This window comes from Ornithorhynchus anatinus, chromosome 11 (assembly GCF_004115215.2).
Source record: "Ornithorhynchus anatinus isolate Pmale09 chromosome 11, mOrnAna1.pri.v4, whole genome shotgun sequence".
Classification (NCBI taxonomy): domain Eukaryota; kingdom Metazoa; phylum Chordata; class Mammalia; order Monotremata; family Ornithorhynchidae; genus Ornithorhynchus; species Ornithorhynchus anatinus.
The window spans coordinates 37,907,732-37,929,789 of record NC_041738.1 but is presented as its reverse complement, the minus strand read 5'-3'; the positions used below and the strand labels follow the sequence as shown (position 1 = coordinate 37,929,789).

Below are 22,058 nucleotides of genomic sequence, written 5' to 3'. Positions count from 1 at the left end.
AAACATCTCATAGCTTGCATATATTCTGTGGGCAATTCTTCATGACAAGGCTGAGTCTGATGCTGTAAGAGGATTAAAGTATTAAGAAGTGATTTATTGATTTTAGACACCATTTGTAATAGTAACAGAGAACACGCTAAAGTCAGCGTTCTGTACTGGTTTCTACACACAGTTGGTCCTCAGTTACTGAACAAGTCAGGATTCAAGACAAACATCCCAACTCAGACAAAAAGACCGTGCATTCGTTCTTCCTGCTTTGACACTAGAAACAATTTTAAAATTCTCCCTTCCCACCACATCTAGGCACTAAAGGAAGCAGGGCTGATGGAGGTGCTGCTGCAAAAGCTCTCCAGTTTGTTGGGAATCCGGAGGCAGCTGAAGATCCAGACGCCAGCGAGAAATGAGACAAAAGTTTTCAATGAGGATGAATCTGCTCAGGAGAAAGCATGAACCTGTCCTCTTTCTTTGACTTTAATGTACTTATTTACTGTCCTGTTTGGGGGCAGAGGTAGGTGGGTGAATGTTAGAAGCACCTATGTACTAACTAATCCGTAAATTTCAATAAAGAACCCCCTCAACACTGCAGCATGATTTACTGATTCGCAGGGGAACTTGGTGTTAGTAGGAAGATCTGGCATTGGAAGGATTCAGTGCAAAGGCCCACATGACCAAAGGTACTGGATAAATATACAGAGAGAGGGTGATGGAAAGTGAAGAAAAAGGGGAACAGAGCTATATTTGGATTCTCTCTCAAGCCTTAGTGCGATGCTCTGCCCCCAATAGTGTGAACTGTACTTCCCAAGCGCTTAGTAAAAGTGCTCCGCAGGCAGTAAACCCTCAATAAATACGATTGAATGAATAAGCACTCAATACATATGACTGATTCAAGAGCGACCATAAGAATAACACCCACTGGCCAGAGGCCAAGAGCCAACTACTTGCACGGTCAAGTGACACACTACCACCCTGTTCCAAAGTCGCTTTTCAATGAATCAATGCTAATCTTTAATCAGAACCAAAAAGCTACTCCAAGATGCTGGTTAAGCTGAAACCTAAGTACAATCACTTCTCCAACAACATGGAGATGGCATTCCTGCAGACCCCAGGTTAAAGAAAACTCACAATTCAGTACTCATCACGTTGAATGCCCAAGACATGCGTCCAACCTTTCCGTCCAACCCTGCCCCGCATTCTACTGGAATGGCTGGTGTTGCGGCCTACCCCTCTGCCTCAGACAACCGATGCTGAGAATTCCCAACTCCACCCTGGCACTCATTCTGCCACGTCATAACCAAACAGCTGGGAGAAAAGGGCACTGAGTCTTTTCTTTTATTAATAATCACTACCCGATGATACAAACTAACCGAAGAGCTACAGAAGAGCTGCCTGAAATTATGTACAGGTATGTTACACCGAAGAGGGGTACGGCCTTCTGCTGAAAGAGAAGCCTTCCCACCTGGGGAGGGTAGGAGTGGCCAAGGACCTATCCGTCTGTCCGTCCGGGTCGACCAGAGAAAGAACTACACTGGCGGGTGCGTTTTGGAAAAATGATCAAGACTGATATCTTAGGTAATTCAAAAAAAGGCTCTCATTCGGCCTACCAGTAGACAGCAGTGTGAATTCGAAGGCAGGCTGGGATCCCACCCCAGCCTTGAGCTGTCCTGGGGCTGTAGTTGTTCGGCTAGTGTTGCACTTCAGAGGGAAACGCTTCAAAGAGCAATGGACTGAACGTGCTGTGGGCCAGAGGGGAGAACGTCCAGTGCTGGCCTCCTGTGAGAGGAAATCACTCAAAATGAAGCTGTAAAAGGCCACAGAGGGCTCCCTGAGAATCCAGCAGACCTAGAAGAGGCCACACGTTCCACTCGCACTTTGCCACTGGATCCAGATGCAATAGCATCCTGCAGCCAGGAGTGTACACGCAATGAAATCACCCAGCTTTCAAGAACTATTTGTTTCCGCAGCTTGCTCTATCATTCTCCCGCTCTTCTCCACCCCCAGTCTGAGGGAGCAAGCATCCACCGTGTCCTTGTGTGTCATACTTCACAATGTTCCTTGATATACAGATTGGGGGGTTGGGGCCCAGAACACAGGGGTAAGCAGCTTTATGAGGCACTCTCCCCAGTGTGCGGTCATTCTGACTCCCCTTAGGGAGCTTTCCCCTTTCCTTACCCCGGTGGAGTCGCTGTTGAAGTCGACACTGGATACGACTTGCAATCACACTCACAGAAGACAGACAGAGCTCATTTCAAGGCGCTTCCCATACCTGACAGTGTTTCTTATAGGGCCTCCATCAGTGTCTCTCTCCTGAGCGGCGGAGAGAAGGAAAGCAGCAGAATTCGGTACAAGGGGAGCAGGAAGAGAGCTCAAGAGAAAGAAAATTCAGTGAAGGTTAATACAGGAAACGGGAATTCTACGGGAATCTTCATTACAGGTGAAAAGCTGCTCAATCCCAAATCCCGGCCCCTGGAGGTACACAGTCAGAGAGTCTTATGTTTTCTTTTTCAGCTCTTCAAATCTTCGGGAGAGATCATCAAAGTCAATGTCTTCAGAGGCAGAGGTGTGGGTGCCGACAGAAGTCGTCGGTAACGTGTCCGGAACGGATGGCAATTCGGGTAACACGAAGTTGTCATAGTTGTCCACGGGCCTTGGGGTCGGCTTGGCCGAGGCTTCGGGTTTAGGCCCAGGACCTAGGCAAATAGCAGGGGGTTATTATGCGTGGCAGGTCTCCCGCTTTCCACAGAATCGTTCCGTGACATTTACTGAGAGCTTATTACGTGCAGAGCACTGTACTAAACGCCCGGGAGAGTACGATAAAGTCATAAAGACAATGAATTGATCTGAATAGAAGGAAGAGGGACAACTGGTTAAAATACTGATGAAAACTTGGATTACTTGAGCCAATGAGATGCCCCAGAGAGGCAATAATTACTGGCTAGTCTTCATCTATTTTTACTTTTTTATGGAGAGGAGAGGAAAGAGTGTCTTGGAGGAGTCAAAAGAAATCGGACATTCGGGCAAAGGGAGCGTTCACCAAAACTGACCGTCTCCTCTCAGACTTCTTGCTAAATTACCGTTACTCTGCAACCTGCATCAGCTCTCCCTCTGTGACCCTGATCATTCTGACTGCCCTCCCCTCTCCTCGGGTAGCACCCTGTTAGGTCAGAATCTGATTTTTCATTTTGTGGACTGTTTTTAAACTCTGGTCTCTGAGAGTGAAAAACAAACAAGCATCCAGGAAGAACTGGGCACTATCAACTCATAAACGTTGCGATTTCCAACCCCGTGACCCACTCACCAACAATCTGTGAGGAAGAGATATTCTTATCAGGATTATGGTCATCGACCTGGAAAAAACAGCCCATTACCACATTATAGCAAAACTGTCCTTCCCTTTCCCCCATCCACCTCGGAAAATGTACTATTTGCTCCAAAGTGTATCCTCAATTTACAGCCACTCACTCCCAGCAAAAGACCCAAGCACCATGCCCCAGGCTTCCTCTAGTTCCTCTCTACTGGCCGGACTTACAGGGAGCTCATTTGGCAAAGGTCAGGAAGAGAAAGGAAGGCTTTTACTGCTAAATACAAGCAGCGCTTACACTTCAGCCTAGGGGCTTGTGAAATTTTTCAGGTTGGAACCACCCCCGCGAGGGCCGCTTTCATCAAAAGACAACAGGATTTGCTTGCGAGGGGAGTGCACGAGTAAGATCTTCTCTATGATAGGCCCGGGAGTGAAGAGGCTTATGGGGAAACTAAAGATGTCGATAATGAAGCAGCGTAGCGCAGTGGAAAGAGCCCGGGCTTGGGAGTCAGAGGTCATGGGTTCGAATCCCGCCTCTGCCACTTGTCAGCTGTGTGACTGTGGGCAAGTCACTTAACTTCTCTGTGCCTCAGTTACCTCATCTGTAAAATGGGGATTGAGACTGTGAGCCTCAAGTGGGGCAACCTGATTACTCTGTATCTACCCCAGCGCTTAGAACAGTGCTCTGCACATAGTAAGCGCTTAACAAACACCAACTTATTATTATTAATGGTAATAACGAAAAGAAGAGAAACTTCGGAAAGTACTTAAAGTGTCCCCATAACTAATTTTTGACAAGACGGAGAGGGAAACAGAGGAGCAAATGACGAAGCAGGCTTCTGTCATAAACAATGGATGAGCTTCCGGCCAGTCACAAAAATTAAGGACTAAGAACTTATGTGAAGGGTTCCCTTATGGTGCTAGTCGTTTGTTTGTTCATTCTCATGTTCTCTCTCTCTCTCTCCCTCTCCCTCCCTCACCATTGCACCGAGTGAGTAACGCAACAAGGACAACAGCACACTGAATGCAAGAGGAGCAGAGAGCTGGAAGAATGGAGGGAGATTCCAATGACGAGATCCTTCTGCCACCGCGGATGGACTAGCTCTGAAAAGCTGACTGGGAAATGCTCGCCTTCCTCCTGAAAGCTTGGGAATGGGTGGGAAAGGATGGGGTGTTTGAGGAAAAGTAGCTCCTCTACTTCCAGATGCCATCTGCACAGGCTTCCTTGCCACTTCCAGGCAGTCCCATGGCTGCTGACAGTTCTGTCCTTTACCTTGTGCCCCAGAGCCACGGTACAGCCCAAATCAGTCCTCGTGGGCACCAAGTGGTGTCCACGTAAGCCAGTCCTACCCCTGGCAGCCCCTATTTAACATCCATTCCTTCTGCCACCTCGACTCCTCACCACGGGGAAGTATTAGGGCCCAATGGATGCTGTTGAATGGTACTATTTTTTAAAGATTATCTGGAAAATTTGACTAGATTAAAAAAAAAAAGACAGCTTTTCATTTCTTAGCACCCCAAATTAAGCATATTTTAGTGTTAACTTTGGGGCAAAGTATCCCCACAAACCCTGTACACTTGGAGACACTTCTGAAAGAAAGTCTGATCTACTTCAGCGAAAATAGTTGAAAATAAAAGTGACTGCAAGGGGTGAAAATTAAAAGCTTACTACATGTAGGTCTCCAGGCATAAGTGGCATATAAACGCCTCATGCACTGAAGATACTGTCCCTCCCTTTTCCCTACTCCAACGTCTGCCTGATAGGATCTTGATAGTAGTAGGAAGAAAATGGAAGACCGATTCACATTTTAAACATCGAAGAAAAAATCCCATGCAAAACTTAGGAACAGGAGGCAGCATTCAAATAAATGGTACATGCCAACCAGTGCCAACTGAAATACATCTTCGATGTCCCACCATCTGATGGGCAAAGGCGACAAGCAACTATTCGACGTCACTTGATACGAGGCTGCCAGGAAGTGGGGAGTCACTATCCCGGACCTGGTCACCAGGACTACAATGTGTATCGGTGTGAGGCAGAGAGGGGAGTCCCCCTGACCTAAGCAACTTGTCTCAGCGTAGAAAAGGGGGCAGTTTCACACAAAAGCTACCAACTTTCACAGAGAAGCCTGAAATGAGAAACTAATTCCCAGAATAGGCAAGTCAACAGAAAATTCAATTTATTAAGACGGTGCGCTAAAGACTGTCTTCGAGCCTCTCGATATCTAGACTCCTTGAAGAATGGAATTTTTATTAGCAATCATCCGGGGGTCAACTGTTAAGAAATACCTCTGCCCAAGACAGACTTCACCAGCTGCATGTATTGACTGGATGCCTCCGTCCAGCCAATGTGGTTACAGGCCACTTACTTCTCCAGGGTTCCCCTAGGAGTTTGCTTCCTCTCCTGTTGTTAGAGCACAGGCAGAGAGGTTTTCCACCACCATCACTACCCTACCCCGAGCGATGACAAGCAGTAAGAAAGCCCAAAAGCAGGAAAAGAGTTAGTGCTAGGGATTGAATAAAATGTTGCCTTCCCTCTGGCCAAAATTCTGCCCTCTTCATGGTAGTCTCATTCTGCTGCGTATAAAGCAAGCTCAGGAACTTACAGATTCATACGTTGGGGGAGTTGCAGGTATCTGAGGTGGATGAATATTGGGAAAAGGCTGATAAGTCCCAAATGGCAATCCATTGAAATCCGACTGCAAGAGGAGAAAGGCAGACATCAGAGGCAACTCGGTTTGCAACTCTGAGGGGCTGCATGCAGGTCTTGGAGATAAGACCTAAAACACCGGGATCCAACACAGGAAGAGAGCCCCATCCAGGTCAGATTGCTAGCAAATGCCACGGTCGAGGAGCTCTGCTCCGACCTGTCAAATCATCCGAGGGCGTTGCTTCCTGTCCCAGAGTGAAGCATTTCAAATCAGGCCTACCTGCTAGAGGTGACCCAAGATAACGCTGTACAGGCCTGGAAGGAAGGAAGTTTTCCAACCTCATCTCCCCTTCTGAAGGGTTGTGCGTGGTGACGGAGGGGAGAAATGGGAGGAGGAAAAAGAAGACAAAGAAGAGCTGGAAGGGGACACACATTTTCTAGCTCTATGGTCCCCCCCAGGACTCCTTAAAAAAATGTGGATTACAGAACTCTCCTTTCCTTACTTTCTTCCCTCTCTCAGAGAGGAGCTGACTGACAAGGAAGGAGAGGCTCTTCTTACCCCTTAAAGGGAAACTGAAAAGTTTCACTACGTGACAACATAACCTGCCTCTCATCACCCATAACTGACCCAAAGGTGGCCCCCACTCATTTTAAAATATGCTCTTTCCCAAACATCCAGTTCCACAAGTAGATACACCCGATTCATACTAGGTGCTTATACCTCTCTCTTTCTCTGCGTATCTTATATGAATTCCCTGGGCTGACATAAAAAGAACCATTCCATTCTCTAGAGCCTTTGTTCAAAATGACTTACCGGTCCCTTTGGAGGTGGATATGAGAAGGGAGAATTTGGCGACGGCATAGGCATAGGCATAGGCACCGTTCCATCGGGACCAACCGGTGCTGTAAACCCACCACCTCCTCCTCCTCCTCTCCCATGGCCACCTTTCTTCACGTCGTCGGTGAATCCAACATCAATAAGATCCGCCTCAACTCCAACAGGAGCTTCCGCCTGAAAAAGGCGAAACAGAGATCTTGGCTGTAGATCAAAAGGATCTTTCTTTTCCTCTTCCCATTCCCTCTACCCCCTCTTCCCCCCGGCCAGAGAGAGCACGATGCGTTCAATTCTTGCTTCAGGTGAAAGCTAGTGGGAATTAAGGTGGGCTCTTGATCCATGATGCCCGCACGATCCTTGACTGATCTAAGGCGGAGGTTCTTTCCCCAGACAGCTCAGCTACTCTCTCAGCGGGAGCCATTATACAGAACGTTATCACTTGCTGGGAAGAAATCTAAATTAAATGACTCAATTCCCCTATACCCAGGGCCCAGTGCTACTCACCATGACAACAGAGTCAGGCTCATATGGCACATTGTAGTTCTTGGCAATTTCAATCAGGTATCTCTCCACCAAGATTTTGGGTGGAGCTTCCACACTCAGCTTGTGCATCAGCTGGAAGATACAGGCCCAGAGGGGACTTAAGGCGCGTTTGATCAGCGTGCACAACACAGACTCAAACACGGGAACACTATCAAGTCTCATATCGATAAGGATGCCTGCACATAAGGTACCTATTGGGTGGTCCACTGGAAAGAGCGCAGGCTTGGGGGGGTCATGGGATCTGGGTTCTAATCCCAGCTCTGCTACCTGCCTGCCGTGTGACCTTGGACTAGTCACTTAACTTCTGGGCCTCACTTTTCCTCATCTGCAAAAATGGGGATTTGATATCTGTTCTCCCTCCTACTGAGATCTGTGAGCCCTCTGTAGAACAGGGATTGTGCCCGCCTGATTTTTCCTGTATCTACCCCGGTGCTTAGTACGGTGGTGACACATAGTCTGTGCTCAAACGCCACAATTATTCCACTTACCTACTCCTTCATAGCTTCAGCATATTTAACAACTGTTCATGGATATTGTAAATCAGTTCTCTTCTATTTTGGGGAGGAACTTATTTTAGAGACCCAGAGAGGTGGCAGAACAAATGTACGAGGATAAATGAAGTATCCAAACTGCTGCCTGATCTGAGTCCTTTCTCCCCACTCCATCTTAGGTTACTGTCCCGGCAGGTCCTACGTTGGCAGTGTAAGGAGTAAAACGGGCATGGTAACGAAATACTGAACTATAGTACGTAACGTCGTTTCTATCATCATGTGCAACAGGTCAGAGTCATGACTAAAGTAAGAGGACAGAAGAACTTAACTCTGCCACTGTGGTAACCCAGAGAGCAACTGGGGGAATTCTGAAGGGTGTCCCCTGTCATGAACGGCAGGTGAGTTTTGGTCCAGCGACTTCAGGACGGAGAACCTGCCCGGAGGAACTGACCACAGTGCCGGTGACTTGCGCAGGGCCATTCAGGCTTTCTTGTCCCTAGCAGTCGGGTTCTCAGTGGGGCGCGGAGGACCGCGACTGGCACGCAAGCAGGAGTGCAGCAAAATGCCAAGTGCATGTATGATCCTTGCCCATATTAGTTAGCTACAGGAAGAACCAGGACTAGAACAATAATAATAATAATGATGGTATTTGTTAAGCGCTTCCTATGCGCCAGGCACTGGACTAAGCGCTGCGGTGGATACAAGCAAATCCAGTTGGACACAGTCCCTGGCCCACGTGGGGCTCACAGTCTCAATCCCCATTTTACACGAGGTAACCGAGGGACAGAGAAGTGAAGTGACTTGTCCAAGTTCACACAGCAGACCAGTGGCGGAGCCGAGGTTAGAACTCATGGCCTTAGAACGCAGATTCCCTGATTCCCAAACAACCTCAGCACCCCGCTCACGAAAAATAAAGGGGCACCCAAACATTTACTCTCAGATGGTGAGCACCTCTGAGGGCAGGGCCCATGTCCAACTTTTCTTTCAGTTTATTTTTTCCCCAGTGCTTCGGGCAGTGGTATCTCTACAAATGATCGGATGACCTGAATGAAATATTCCATGCCAGACCAATCCAGCAAGTCCTTGGGAGTGACCTAAAGGAGTTCCCAAGGAGCCACAGATGCATCACTCTGCTCACTCCTTCATTTTCACAAGCGGGTTCATTTACCCTGTCATTCACCGTTCCGATCTGATTAGTTCTGCAAAGCTTGCCGTATTCTTTGCTGTACTTGGCACACAGCTGATCTGCAACCTACAGGAAAACAAAACAAAAAAAACAATAACCAAAACACCACAGTGAAGAGACAGAGAAGTCAGGTGCTGCACTGAGCCCCAAATCCACCAGGTCTATTGCCTGACGCACCCAAGAGTGTCTCCTCCTGCCCTCAAACACCAAGTGTTCTCCCATAAAATATCCAATTCATGGGCAGCCCACTCGCGTGTACTCACTTACTGAAGCATAACATCATTTGGATCGGACTCACTATTTTTAACTCGGCCACTTCGGACTGGAGTCGAGGAGCCGCCCAGATCAGAGTGGACACAGATTCAGCCAGACCGGAGTCTAGTTCCCTAAGCAAAATGCAGAGAAATAATGTTGAAAGATAATAATATTTGTTAAGTGCTTACACTATGTGCCAAACACTGTATTAAGCACTGGGGTAGATACAAGATAATTAGCATGGACCCCCCCCCCCATCTAAGTAGAAGGGAGACGGAAACAGAATCCCCATTTTACAGATGTGGAACCTGAAGCACAGAGAAATTAAGTGACTTGCCCAGGGTCCTACAGCAGACGAGTGACAGAGTCGAGATTAGAACCCAGGTTCTCTGACTCCCAGGCCTGCGCTCTTTCCATTAGGCTTCGCTAATTCTCAACTTTTTAACTCCACTCTTCTACGAAACTCACGCGTAGCCCTGGCCTGCCATCTTCCACTCAGCTAATCTATCAGTAGTCCAAGAGTAGAGCTGCGGTTCCATGACATAAAACGCTCTCTAAGAGCGCCCAACCAACCTCCTCGCTAAATGGAAAGAAATCTAATGTCACTTTTTCCCACTCAGAGAATCCCCTCTCACCGAATCCCCAGAGGAGGTCCAAATCCAGAATACGACGTGACTTACTTCATGGACTGAATGAGGCCGAATCGAGCCAAGAGCAGGTCACAATAGAGCTCCAGAATCTCCATGGCCTCCACGAGATAATCTTCCCGGATGATGTGTTCCACCCGGATCCGGGCCCGCTCGTCCTTCCCCGCAGCCAGGTAATCTGCAATCTCTTTTCTTGCTTTCTGGGCCAGTTCGGCTGCAACGCAAACAGGACGGGATGTGATTTTGTTACTGCCGGACTAGGAATCAGCTAGGCACTAATGCCCACTGACCACAAAGCCCCAAACTGCCAGAAGCCATCAACGGTTGAACCCATGGCACTATACGTCATCATCAAGATTTTACCAGACTTTCATAGGGAACCGAACACTTTCCCTGAAGTCCTCACTCCTGCCATAATGCCTGTTTTCAATTCACATTTTAGACAGAGCGGATTTAGGTAACGTTCTTTCAACAAAGCAGGTCTAGTTGGGGCTGAGTTCATTCACTCATTCACTGGTATTTACTGAGCGCTTACCGTATGCCGCGCACTGTACGGAGCGCTTGGGAAAGTATAATACAGCAACAAAGACTGACAATCCCTGCTCAGCGTGCTGTGTTATCGCAGAAACAGCTTGAGCACATGCCACCAACACTGGAAGCTACAGCGTGAGCTTTTCTTAAAGGAAGTTTTCACGCGAATGCAGCTCTGGTGTCATCGGAGAACTGGGCGTCTAGAAATGTCCATCCGAGTCTCAGAAACGTTGCATTCTACCTGGAATACCTATAATCCTGAAGCCCCTCTCTCCACTGAGCTAAAGGAAAGTCACAGGGCCCCAGGGGCATCAGTATCAACTACATTTATCAAGCTCCTGTGGTGTACAGACCAGTATATGGGGCCCTTGGAGAACCCACCCAAAAGCGGGGAAGACGCAGTCCCTTCCTCCAAGGAGCCTGCAATCTGGCAGGTGAGACCAAAGCTCTGGATCGGCAAACGTTACATAGTTTAGTCACTCGCCATCCTCCCCTGCAGTACTCACTTTTCTTTTTCTCCAGCAGTTTAAGGCGATTGATAACCAGCCGCAGGTTGACCCGTAAGCGCTCAGCTTTGAAGCCGGAGCCCAGCATGATGGCGAATGCCTGTGGAGAAAAAGGCGGGAAGCCCAGTAAAACATCCCTGCCTTCCTCAGGGGACCAATATCCCCGAAGTATGGGAATCGACCCTAGTTACAAGGCCAAGTGGATCCTAAGTAAAAAACGGAGCGGTAAATCTAGTGTATTTTTCCATCGAGCTACCATCGCTCATTGCTCCGATGACATTTTACTACAGAGACGTCACGCGTGAGAAGCTGTCAACATACCATAAGAAGTTGGCCTTAAAATGCTCATAAAATAAACCCGGCCCCAGGCGTGTTCTGTCTACTGAGTTTTCCATTTCTTTTCTGTCAAAATATTTGAAGTGTTATTTGATGATCATAACTTTCTGCCACAATGTAGATGGACAAGGTTACAAGTACTATTCGAAATGATGATTACTTTGTCCCTAAATCCCAGAAAAGTTATGGATAAGTCAAAAGAAAACCCCTCAGACATATGATTACACCAACTAGCGCAGACATGCTCCCTAAAACAAGCCCCTCTAGTTCAGCTGCAGAAGCAATCTGTGAGACACATTAACATGGGGTTCTGGGTGTCATAGACAGAACAACAACCGGTCGAAAAGTCCCATCCAACTTCATTACATCTGATTAACTTGTATCTACGCCAACACTTTAGAGTAATACTAGTAACCAGGATCACACCTGATTAACTTGTATCTACCCCGGCACTTAGAATAGTAATAATGACGATGGTATTTGTTAGGTGCTTACTATGTGCTGGACACTGTACTAAGCGCTGGGGTGGACATGAGCAAATCAGTTTGGACACAGTCCCCGTCCCATGTGGGGTTCTTCGTCTCAATCTCCATGTTACGGATGAGGTGACTGAGGCCCAGAGAAGTGAGGTGACTTGCCCAAACTCACACAGCAGACAAGCGGCGTAACCGGGATTAGAACCCATGACTTCCCCAGGCCTGTGCTCTATCCTCTACACCGTGCTGCTTCTCAATGCTTGAAGAGTGCTTGGTACAGAGTGAAGCACTTTAATACCCTAATTACAATTTACTATTATTATGGAGCCGTTTCTAAGAGTCTCTTCATCACGCACTCTACTGACCTGAGATTGCTAAAAATAATCTCTCCTCCTTAGGCAACATATGCAATTTAGCTAATTTAGAACTCCCCTTCCTTTTTAGGGCACCTTCTTCTTGAACTACAAGATGAGAGAGCACTGAAAGCCGCTCTGATTAGGCCATCTGAAGAGAGAACTCAGACTGGATCAAGTACATTCTGCAAGAGAAAAAAACAAAACAGAGCTCGAACCAGGAGAAGTTTCAGAGTCTTTCTCTTTTCCCAAATACTAAAGGAGAAACACAGGAGCCAAAATCAGAAGAGAGTCATATGTGACCTTCTTCTAGATTTCTCGCTTTCTCAGCCTCTCCCCATGGGAACAATCTGGTGCCCCAAACTAAGACTAGACAAAGCACATGCTATCATCCCCTTGTATACAAAGAAGTGTGTTGTGAGCAAAAAGAAAAACTGCCCTGGGCCTGATTCCACAGCAGATTATTTACCAGGAGTTTCAGAGCTGGAGTCGGCAGAAACTCAAATAAAAACAGGGCTTGGACTGTGGTATTCTGTGTCTACCACTGCAACTCACAGACATTCACAGAAAGTACTCCATTTCCAGAAAGGAAACAGTTTTTGGCTCCAATCGATTTTCTACATGATCTTCAAAATTTTTCTGTCTCCAGAAACAAGAAAAAGGCTAGATTCTTCACCTTATGAAAAAAAAAGGACAAACTCAAGAGTGTTACATAGTAAACAACTGGAGCAAGGAAATAACAATTACTTTGAGCTACAGAATGGAAGTCACCAATGGAAAGCACCACATCCTACGTATTTTTCTTTATTGAACCCACATCTTAGACCTCTTTAGTTATAAGAAAGGAATCATTCAAATCAATCGATGGTATGCACTGAATGCGTAATAAGTGCACACTGTACTAAGTGCTTGTGGGAGGGCAACACAACAGAGTCGGTGGACACGATCGCTGCGATCCCATGATTTGGCTCTCGTGCACAAGATGATTACTTATGTTTCTTTTAAGTATCTGAAGGAAACATTTTCTTTTCCAGTCGTTCCCATGCATGGTCTGCTCAGACTGGTGGGGATGGGTAGGAATATACATCTGCACGATTAGGGGAAACACTCTGCCCTTTGTCTCACAAGGCCATAAACTCCTAGTTGCCATCACTGAAACCTGACTCACTCCCCGGAACACTGTCTCCCCTGCCACGCTCTCCCGAGGGGCTCTCACTTTCGCCCACTCCCCCAGAATCAATGGGAATGGGGGAGGAGTTGGCCTACTTTTTCCTCCCCAGGGCTGCTTTTGCCCATCTCATCCACTCCCTCCCTTTCTCTTCCTCTGGAAGTCCGTGTCGGCCGCCTCCTAGCACCCACTTCGATTACTGGTCGCTGTCACAATAATAATTGTGGTATTTGTAAAGCACTTACAAGTAAGGGCACTAAGCGCTGGGGTGGATACAGGCAGATCAGGTTGATCACAGTCCATGTCCCATGTCGATCACCATTTTACAGGTGAGATAACTGAGGCCCAGAGAAGTGAAGTGACTTGCCCAAGCTCACACAGCACACAAGAGCCAGAGCTGGGATCTGATTTCTGACTACCAAAACCGTGCTCTAGCCACTAGGCCTTGCTGCTTCTACTGCTGCTCTGAGGCTCACCTCAGTGATTTGGATGCCACTCACCCTCACTTAATTTTTTTTTAATATTTGTGGAGGATTTACTATGTGTTAGGATTTTTCTAAGTGCTAGGGTGGCTGCAAGTTTATCAGGATGGACCCAGCCCTCCTCTTCTCCATCCTGAAAATGAAACTCAGGGACTTCAATGTCCATGGTGACAATCTTGATGATCTACCTTCCAGCCATCATTCATTCAATCAATCATATTTATTGAGCACTTATTGTGAGCCCTAAGTGGGCCAGAGACTGGGTCCAAACTGATTAGCTTGTATCTACCCCAGCGCTTAGTATAGTGCCTGGCAAAACTGCTAAATACCATTTAAAAAAACAAAAAACTGTCCTCTCCCTCCAGAGACCTCCAGTCTCCTGACCCCGCCCACTGCTAATCTCAGACCATCATGCCCCATTTGGACTCCCTTCCTAATCTCTAGTTGCACAAATCTGTGCCTTCAACTCTACCCTCTCAGCTCTTGTATCCCTTCCGTTGATCTCACACCACCAACCCCCAACTCTGAATCACCTCCACAGTACACTTCCTCGGCTCAAGTGGGCATGCCAGGGAGCGCTGCTGGCAAAAATTCAAACATCAGACTGACCTCATCCATCTCAAAGTCATCCCCCCGTTACATAACTCTGCCCTCTCCTCTGAACAACACTACATACTCGCCTTTTAGTGAGTCCCATGCCCACTGACCAAACCAACTATTCCTGACTTTTAACTCCCTATCTAAGCCTCCTGAGCTCCATTCCCCCCTCACTTCTGGGGACTTGACCTACTACTTCGATGACAAAACCGAAACCACGAGGTGCAAAATTTCCCCAAACCTCCCCCTCACCTCCCCAACCCCATTTAAAAATCCCCAGCCCCTCTCCCTTCCTGGCCTTCTCTCACGAGCGCTCTCATCCGCTTTGGAAATCTAACACCTCAGTTTGAACCCCTGACCCTGTTCCTTCTCATCTCATGCGTGCACCCATTCTTCGCCCCTCCTTGACCATCATCTTCAACTTCAACTTCAACTTTTCAGTCTGGGGATTAAGACTGTGAGCATATGGGACAGGGACTATATCCAAACTGTATCTAGCTTCTATCTCCCCCAGCTCTTAAAATAGTACTGAGCGCTTAACAAATACCATCATTATTGCTGAGCTAAGGCACAATGGGTGCTAGAATTGGGGTGGTTGTAGAACCCCCTCAGGGCCAGTCTTCGTAGCTGCCACACCATTTCATCATCTTTTCTTTCCTCATCACGCTGCTCCCTTCAATGCTCTGCCTCTTGCCTGCCCAGGTGCTCACTGAAGAGAGCACTAGATAAAACCAGAGCAGGTCTGAGAAGACAGATAATCTTATTCGTCTGCTGATTTCCATCAAAAGAAGATGCAGCATAAAATTCAAGACCATTAACAATTTCAGGGTACATTTGGGTCTTCCACAACATGTGTATTCACCATGAATTTTGGACAGAGTGCTGTCAGGGAAATTAAGGGATGTGATGGAATGCGAAGCAACTTCAGAATGCGACGCAATGTCCAAGTGCTTAGTATAGTGCTCTGCACACAGGAAGTGCTTAATAAATACAACTGAATGAATGAAAGAACAAATAGTTGGGTGTCTGCAGGTGGTACCCATCAAGGCAAGCTGACTAAAATGTGAAGTTCACAGAGAACTAAGGATATATTAGAAATACCACTTGTAAAAGCACTGAAGGTTTAAAGCTAATTTATAGTAGGATGTGGTTATTAGTAGTATTAGTTATTAGTACCTCTTCCCTCCTCTCAAATATCTACCCCCCCCACCTGTTTCTGACCTCATCCTTTCGCACCTTATTAAAATACTTGTTCTCTTCCTTCTTCCCTCCTTGACTGTCACCTTCAACAGCTCACTTTCCACTGGCTTCTTCCCTCGGCTTTCAAACATGTGAACGTATCCCCTAACCTTAAAAAACCCTCCTTTGACCCCACAGCTCCCTCCAGTTGAGCAGCCCATCGCTCTCCTACGGTTCCTCTCCAAATTTCTTGAGTGTGTACATCCTTTGTCTCCACTTCCTCGCCTCCAATTCTCTCCTTGATCCCCCTCTATCTACTTTCAGCCCCCTTCATTCCAAAGCAACAACCCTAAAGTAACAAATGACTTCTTAGCAAATCTGACAGTCTCTACTCCATCCTAATCCTCCTAGACCCCGCTGCTGCCTTCAACACAGTAGATCACCTCCTACTTCTTGAAATTTTGTCCAACCTTTTATTTTTTAAGAAAAAAATGGCATTTGTTAAGTGCTTACTATGTACCAGGCATCGTTTTAAGTGCTGGGGTAGATGCAAGGTTGGATACAGGCCCCGTTCCACGTGGGGCTCATCGTCTTAATCCCCATTTCACCGATGAGGTAACTGAGGCACGGAGAAATCACATAATTTGCTTATGCTTAAGGTCACAGAGCAGACAAGTGGCGGAGCCAGGACTAGAAGCCTTTTCATTGAAAAGCCCCATGGCTTAGTCGAAAGAGCATGGGATTGGGGAGTCAAAGGACATGGGTTTTAATCCTGGCTTTGCCACTTTTCATTCATTCAATCGTATTTACTGAGAGCTGTGTGCAGAGCACTGTACTAAGCACTTGGAAAGTACAACTCATCAATAAAGAGAGACAATCCCTGCTTACAACGGGCTTATAGTCTAAAAGGAGGGAGACAGATATCAAAACAAGTTAACAGACATCAATAGCATCAATATAAATAGAATTATATATATGCATCAAAACAAGTAAACAGGCATTAATGTAAATAAATAGAATTATAGATATGTACATATATAAACAAGTGCTGTTGGGCAGAGGGGTAGAGCAAAGGGAGCGAGTCGGATAATGCGGGGGGTTGTCTGCTGTGCGACCTTAGGCAAACCACTTAACTTCTCTGTGCCTCAGTTACCTCATCTGTAAAATGGGGATTAAGACTGTGAGCCCCACATGGGACAACCTGATTAACTTTAATTCAATTGCATTTATTGAGTGCTTACTCTGTGCAGATGACTCTACCAGGTGCTTGGGAAAGTACAATACAGCAATAAATGGTGACAAGCTCACAGTCTAGAGTGGGGGTGACAGCCGTCAATACAAATAGAATTACATATTTATATGTAAGTGCACTTTCTACGTGTAGCGCACTGTCCTAAGCGCTTGGGAGAGAACAATATAACGGAGTTGGTGGACAAGGTCTCAGCCCACATGAGTTTAGTCTAGAGGGTGAGCCAGACATTACTATAAATCAATTATGGATGTGTACATAAGTAGGTAGGGAGGGGTGACTAAGGGTGAGAATCAGGATGATCCCAGGGAGGTCTGTGTTCTAGTCTGCAGGATCCGGATGCGATAAAGGCAGTGGGGTAGAGTGGAAAAAAATAAAAAAGGAGGAAAAGGAGCAGCAGCAGTAAAAGCCCCACTGAAGGTTCGCCTCCTCCAAGAGGCCTTCCCAGATTAAGCCCCCATTTTTCCTTAGATGCCCCTCCCTTCCGCGTCACCTCAACTTGCTCCCTTTGCTCTCCCCCACCCCTGGACCCCACAGCGTTTATATATATATATATATATATATATATAATTCTATGTATATATTGGTAACTGTTTCCTTGATTTGATATGCATTTATGCATTCATTAGTATTTATTGAGCACTTACTATGTGCAGAGCACTGTACTAAGCGCTCAGAACGTACAAATCGGTAACAGATAAGAGACATTCCCTGCCCACTGACGGGCTTACAGTCTAATTGGGGGAGACAGTCAAAAACAATAGCAGTAAATAGAAACAAGGGGATGAACATCTCATTAAAACAATAGCAGCTATATTTCTATTTATACTGATGCCTGTTTCCTTGTTTTGATGTGTATATAGCTATAATTATATTTATAGTGATGCCTCTTTCCTTGTTTTGAGGTCTGTCTCCCCCTCTTCTAGACTGCAAGCCCTGTGGGGGCAGGGATTGTCTCCATTGCTGAACTGTACTTTCCAAGCACTTAGTACAGCGCTCTGTGCCCAGTAAGCATTCCATAAATACTTTGAATGAATGAATGAATGAATGGTGGAAAAATAACAGCTACGCCGGGGCCATCCCGAAGCTGGAATTCCTCTGAGAAGCAGCACGGCTCAGTGGAAAGAGCACGGACTTGGGAGTCGGAGGTCATAGGTTCTAATCCAGCCTCCGACATTGGTCTGCTGGGGGACCTTGGGAAGCCACTTCTCTGTGCCTCAGTTACCTCATCTGTAAAAATGGGGATTAAGCCCTATTTGGGACAACCTGATCCCCTTGAATTCCCCTGTCTCCCCCAGAGCTTAGAATAGTGCTTTTGCACAGAGTAAGCGCTTAACAAACACCATCATTATTATTATTCTTGGGCCGGGAGGCAGCTGCTCCTGAAGCCTGGGGTGGGCAGGTGACTTCCAGGGGCTCCGGCTCTCACTTTCCACAGGCGACTGAGAAATTTCCTGCTGGCCCAGGGTGGGGCTACCGGCTGATTAGGACGGCAGAGGCGGCTCCCAAGGTCTTCAAGGTCTTAACCTTTGAAGCTTTGGGGGTGGGGGGAGCCTCAGGGGTCAGTGCCCACCTGCGAGGGTCCCGCCCCGGGGGTTGGGGGCCAGAATAATAATAATTTATAATGATGGCATGTAAGCGCTTACTATGTGCCGAGCACTGTTCCTAGCGCTGGAATAGATACAAGGTGATCAGGTTGTCCCCCATGGGGCTCAGTCTTCATCCCCATTTTACAGATGAGGACACTGAGGCACAGAGAATAATAATGGCATTTAAGCGCTTACTGTGTGCCGAGCACTGTTCTAAGCACTGGAATAGATACAAGGTGCTCAGGTTGTCCCCCGTGGAGCTCGCAGTCTCCATCCCCATTTTACAGATGAGGTCGCTGAGGCACAGAGAATAATAATAATAATAATGGCATGTTAAGCACTTACTATGTGCCACGCACTGTTCTAATTGCTGGAATAGATACAAGGTAATCAGGTTTTCCCCCGTGGGGCTCGCAGTCTTCATCCCCATTTTACAGATGAGGTCGCTGAGGCACAGAGAATAATAATAGTAATGGCATTTAAGTGCTTACTATGTGCCGAGCACTGTTCTAAGCGCTGGAATAGATACAAGGTGATCAGGTTGTCCCCCGTGGGGCTCACAGTCTCCATCCCCATTTTATAGATGAGGTCGCTGAGGCACAGAGAACAATAATAATAATAATGGCATTTAGGCGCTTACTATGTGCCAAGCACTGTTCTAAACGCTGGAATAGATACAAGGTGATCAGGTTGACCCCCGTGGGCCTCACAGTCTTCATCCCCATTTGACAGGTGAGGTCACCGAGGCACAGAGAATAATAATAATAATAATGGCATTTAGGCGCCTACTGTGTGCAAAACACTGTTCTAAACGCTGGAATAGACACAAGGTGATCAGGTTGACCCCTGTGGGGCTCACAGTCTTCATCCCCATTTGACGGGTGAGGTCACAGACACAGAGAATAATAGTAACCATAATAATAATGGCATGTTAAGTGCTTACTATGTGCCAAGCACTGTTCTAAGCACCGGAATAGATACAAGGTGATCAAGGTTGTCCCCCGTGGGGCTCACAGTCTTCATCCCCATTTGACAGGTGAGGTCACTGAGGCACAGGGAATAATAATAAAAATAATGGCATTTATTAAGGGTCGGGGGCCCTTCTCCTGGCACCATAATAATTATGGTATTTATTAAGGCCTTACTGTGTGCCTATCACTGTTCTAAGCGCTGGGGTGGTTAATAATAATAATAATGATGGCATTTGTTAAGCAGCCTGGCTCAGTGGAAAGAGGCTGGGCTTGGGAGTCAGAGGGCATGGGTTCGAATCCCGCCTCTGCCCCTTGTCAGCTGGGGGACTGTGGGCAAGTCACTTCACTGGGCCTCAGTGACCTCATCTGGAAAACGGGGATGAAGACTGTAAGCCTCACGTGGGACAACCTGATGACCCCGTATCTCCCCCAGCGCTTAGAACAGTGCTCTGCACAGACTAAGAGCTTCACAAATACCGTGTGACTTTGAGCAAGTCACTTCACTTCTCGGCGCCTCAGTTCCCTCATCTGTAAAATGGGGATTACGACTGTGAGCCCCACGGGGGCCAACCTGATTCCCTTGTGTCTCCCCCAGCGCTTAGAAGAGTGCTCGGGCACATAGTAAGCGCTTAACAAATACCAACATTATTATTATTATTAAGCGCCTACTATGTGCCAGGCACCGTTCTGGAGAAGCAGCTTGGCTCAGTGGAAAGAGCACGGGCTTTGGAGTCAGGGGTCATGAGTTCGAATCCCAGCTCTGCCACTTGTCGGCTGTGTGACTGTGGGCAAGTCACTTAACTTCTCTGTGCCTCAGTTCCCTCATCTGTAAAATGGGGATGAAGACTGTGAGCCCCACGTGGGACAACCTGATTCCCCTATGTCTACCCCAGCGCTTAGAACAGTGCTCGGCACATAGTAAGCGCTTAACAAATACCAACATTATTATTATTATTATTATTATTAAGCGCTGGGGGGAGATAGGCGGTCACCAGGTTGTCCCCCGTGGGGCTCACAGTCTCCATCCCCAGAGGAGGCCAGTGAGGCCCAGAGAAGGGAGGTGACCGGTCCCGACTGACGCAAAGGACAAAAGGAGGGGTCGGGATTAGAACCCACGACCTCTGGCTCGCAAGGCCGGGCTCTTTGCACGGAGTTTCGGAATGGCCGGTCACCCCAAAGCTGGGGGGGGGGCTGCTGCGGCCTGGCCCAGCTGACTAAACCAGACAGGCCCCAACCGGACTGAACCGGACCAGACCGGCCTGGCCAGGCCCGACTCCCAGACTCCTTCGGGGCCCCACCGGAAGCGAGGCCCTCTGCTCCGGTCCTGTCGGTCCCCAACTCCGCACCCAAAAGGGAGGCCCATCGGCTCCCACCCCCCGTGAAGGCCACTCACCGGGACGACACCTCAACCCAAAGCGACGGCGGCGGCGGCGGCGGGAGGGGGCGGTGGCGAAACCGCTTGTCCAAAATGGCGGGTCCCCGGGCCTCAGCGCAGGGCGCGGAGGGATCCGCGGGAGCCGACCGCCCCCTTCCCTTTGATTCTGAGCGACAGGCGGGACTACTTCTCACAGCGGAAGCTTCTTCTCTCTGAGGAGAAAGAGAGCCGCAGCACGCCCTTGTGTCACGCTCCTCTGACCTCTTTAGCATGAGGCTCCTCCTCATGGTTCATCTCTCATCGAGGTCCCGCCGAACGGGGTCTTTCCTCTCCTTCTCCTCCCCTTTTGCTTTCTGTTAATGAGAAGAAATAAAAGGACGGGCAGAGTGGCTCCGTGGAAAGAGTCCGGGCTTGAGAGTCAGAGGTCGTGGGTTCTAATCCTGACCCAACTCCTGTCAGCTGGGTGACTTGGGGCAAATCACTGCATTCATTCATTCAGTCCTATTTATTGAGCACTTACTTTGTGCAGGGCCCTGTACTAAGCGCTCAGAATGGACAATTCGGCCACACCTAGAGACCATCCCTGCCCACTAACAGGCTCACGGCCTAAACGGGGGAGACAGCAAAACAACACAGAACAAAGCAAAACAAGTAGTCTGACGTAAATATCATCAAGATAAATAGAATCATAGATACAGACATCTCCTTAACAAAATAAATAGGGTAATAATATATACAAATATGCACAGTGACCTCAGTTACCTCATCTGTAAAATGGGTATTAAGACTTTGAGCCCCAAGTGGGACACCCTGATTTCCTTACCCCAGGTCTTGGAACAGTGCTTGGCACATAGTAAGCGCTTAACAAATACCATCATCACTACTATTATTCCATCCATTCTTCTACATCCACTTCTTTCAAATGTTCCTCATCCCTTCGGGTTTACCTCCCTACAGTTTCTGCTCCCTTGTCAGCCTCCTCCTCGATCAATTTGCTTTTCATTATATCCCGCTTTTTATGAGCACGGGTTTTGGAGTCAGAGGTCATGGGTTCGAATCCCGTCTCTGCCACTTGTCAGCTGTGTGACTGTGGGCAAGTCACTTCACTTCCCTGTGCCTCAGTTACCTCATCTGTAAAATGGGGATTAAGAATGTGAGCCCCACGTGGGACAACCTGATTCCCCTGTGTCTACCCCAGCGCTTAGAACAGTGCTCTGCACATAGTAAGCGCTTAACAAATACCAACATTATTATTATCGCTTCTCACCCTAAGATTCCCCTTGCCCCAGGTTCTGGGGTAGCAACGTTTCTTTGTTGTGTAGGTTATACGAAAGGTTATAC

At 47.6% G+C, this 22,058-nt stretch overlaps 2 protein-coding genes across 5 annotated transcripts in view; one reads left to right on the top strand and one right to left on the bottom strand.

Annotated features, from left to right (window-relative positions):
• Positions 1 to 585, top strand: part of PKD1L3 (polycystin 1 like 3, transient receptor potential channel interacting) — a 42,140-nt gene extending 41,555 nt beyond the window's left edge. Inside the window, exon 31 of the mRNA XM_039913627.1 lies at positions 304 to 585. Coding sequence (XP_039769561.1) covers positions 304 to 450 — 147 coding nt within the window. The 3' untranslated portion in view covers positions 451 to 585. The remainder of the gene's footprint in view (positions 1 to 303) is intronic.
• IST1 (IST1 factor associated with ESCRT-III) lies at positions 74 to 20,832 on the bottom strand. 4 transcript variants are annotated; one of them, XM_029075982.2, is made up of 11 exons: positions 20,736 to 20,831; positions 12,120 to 12,292; positions 10,943 to 11,042; positions 9,939 to 10,119; positions 9,302 to 9,389; positions 8,986 to 9,069; positions 7,288 to 7,398; positions 6,763 to 6,960; positions 5,905 to 5,997; positions 3,296 to 3,344; positions 74 to 2,687 (listed from the first exon to the last, which is right to left on the bottom strand). In XM_029075982.2, exons 3-11 carry the CDS (start codon positions 11,028 to 11,030, stop codon positions 2,488 to 2,490), a joined length of 1,092 nt encoding a protein of 363 aa, XP_028931815.1. In that variant the 5' UTR covers positions 11,031 to 11,042; positions 12,120 to 12,292; positions 20,736 to 20,831; the 3' UTR covers positions 74 to 2,487. The 4 variants fall into 4 exon arrangements, with proteins under 4 accessions (XP_028931815.1, XP_028931818.1, XP_028931816.1 ...); XM_029075985.2 differs by having other exon boundaries at positions 3,296 to 3,302; XM_029075983.2 differs by lacking the exon at positions 12,120 to 12,292 and having other exon boundaries at positions 20,736 to 20,830.
• Between the last annotated feature and the right edge of the window lie 1,226 nt (positions 20,833 to 22,058).

Excerpts from the sequence above, each read along its gene's own strand:
- IST1 (XM_029075982.2), bottom strand. The coding sequence starts at position 11,030 with ATGCTGGGCTCCGGCTTCAAAGCTGAGCGCTTACGGGTCAACCTGCGG. Across the intron at positions 10,120-10,942 it reads ACTGCTGGAGAAAAAGAAAA|CCGAACTGGCCCAGAAAGCA; the intron begins GTGAGTACTGCA and ends TTTGCGTTGCAG. Across the intron at positions 5,998-6,762 it reads ATCCACCTCCAAAGGGACCG|TCGGATTTCAATGGATTGCC; the intron begins GTAAGTCATTTT and ends CTCCTCTTGCAG.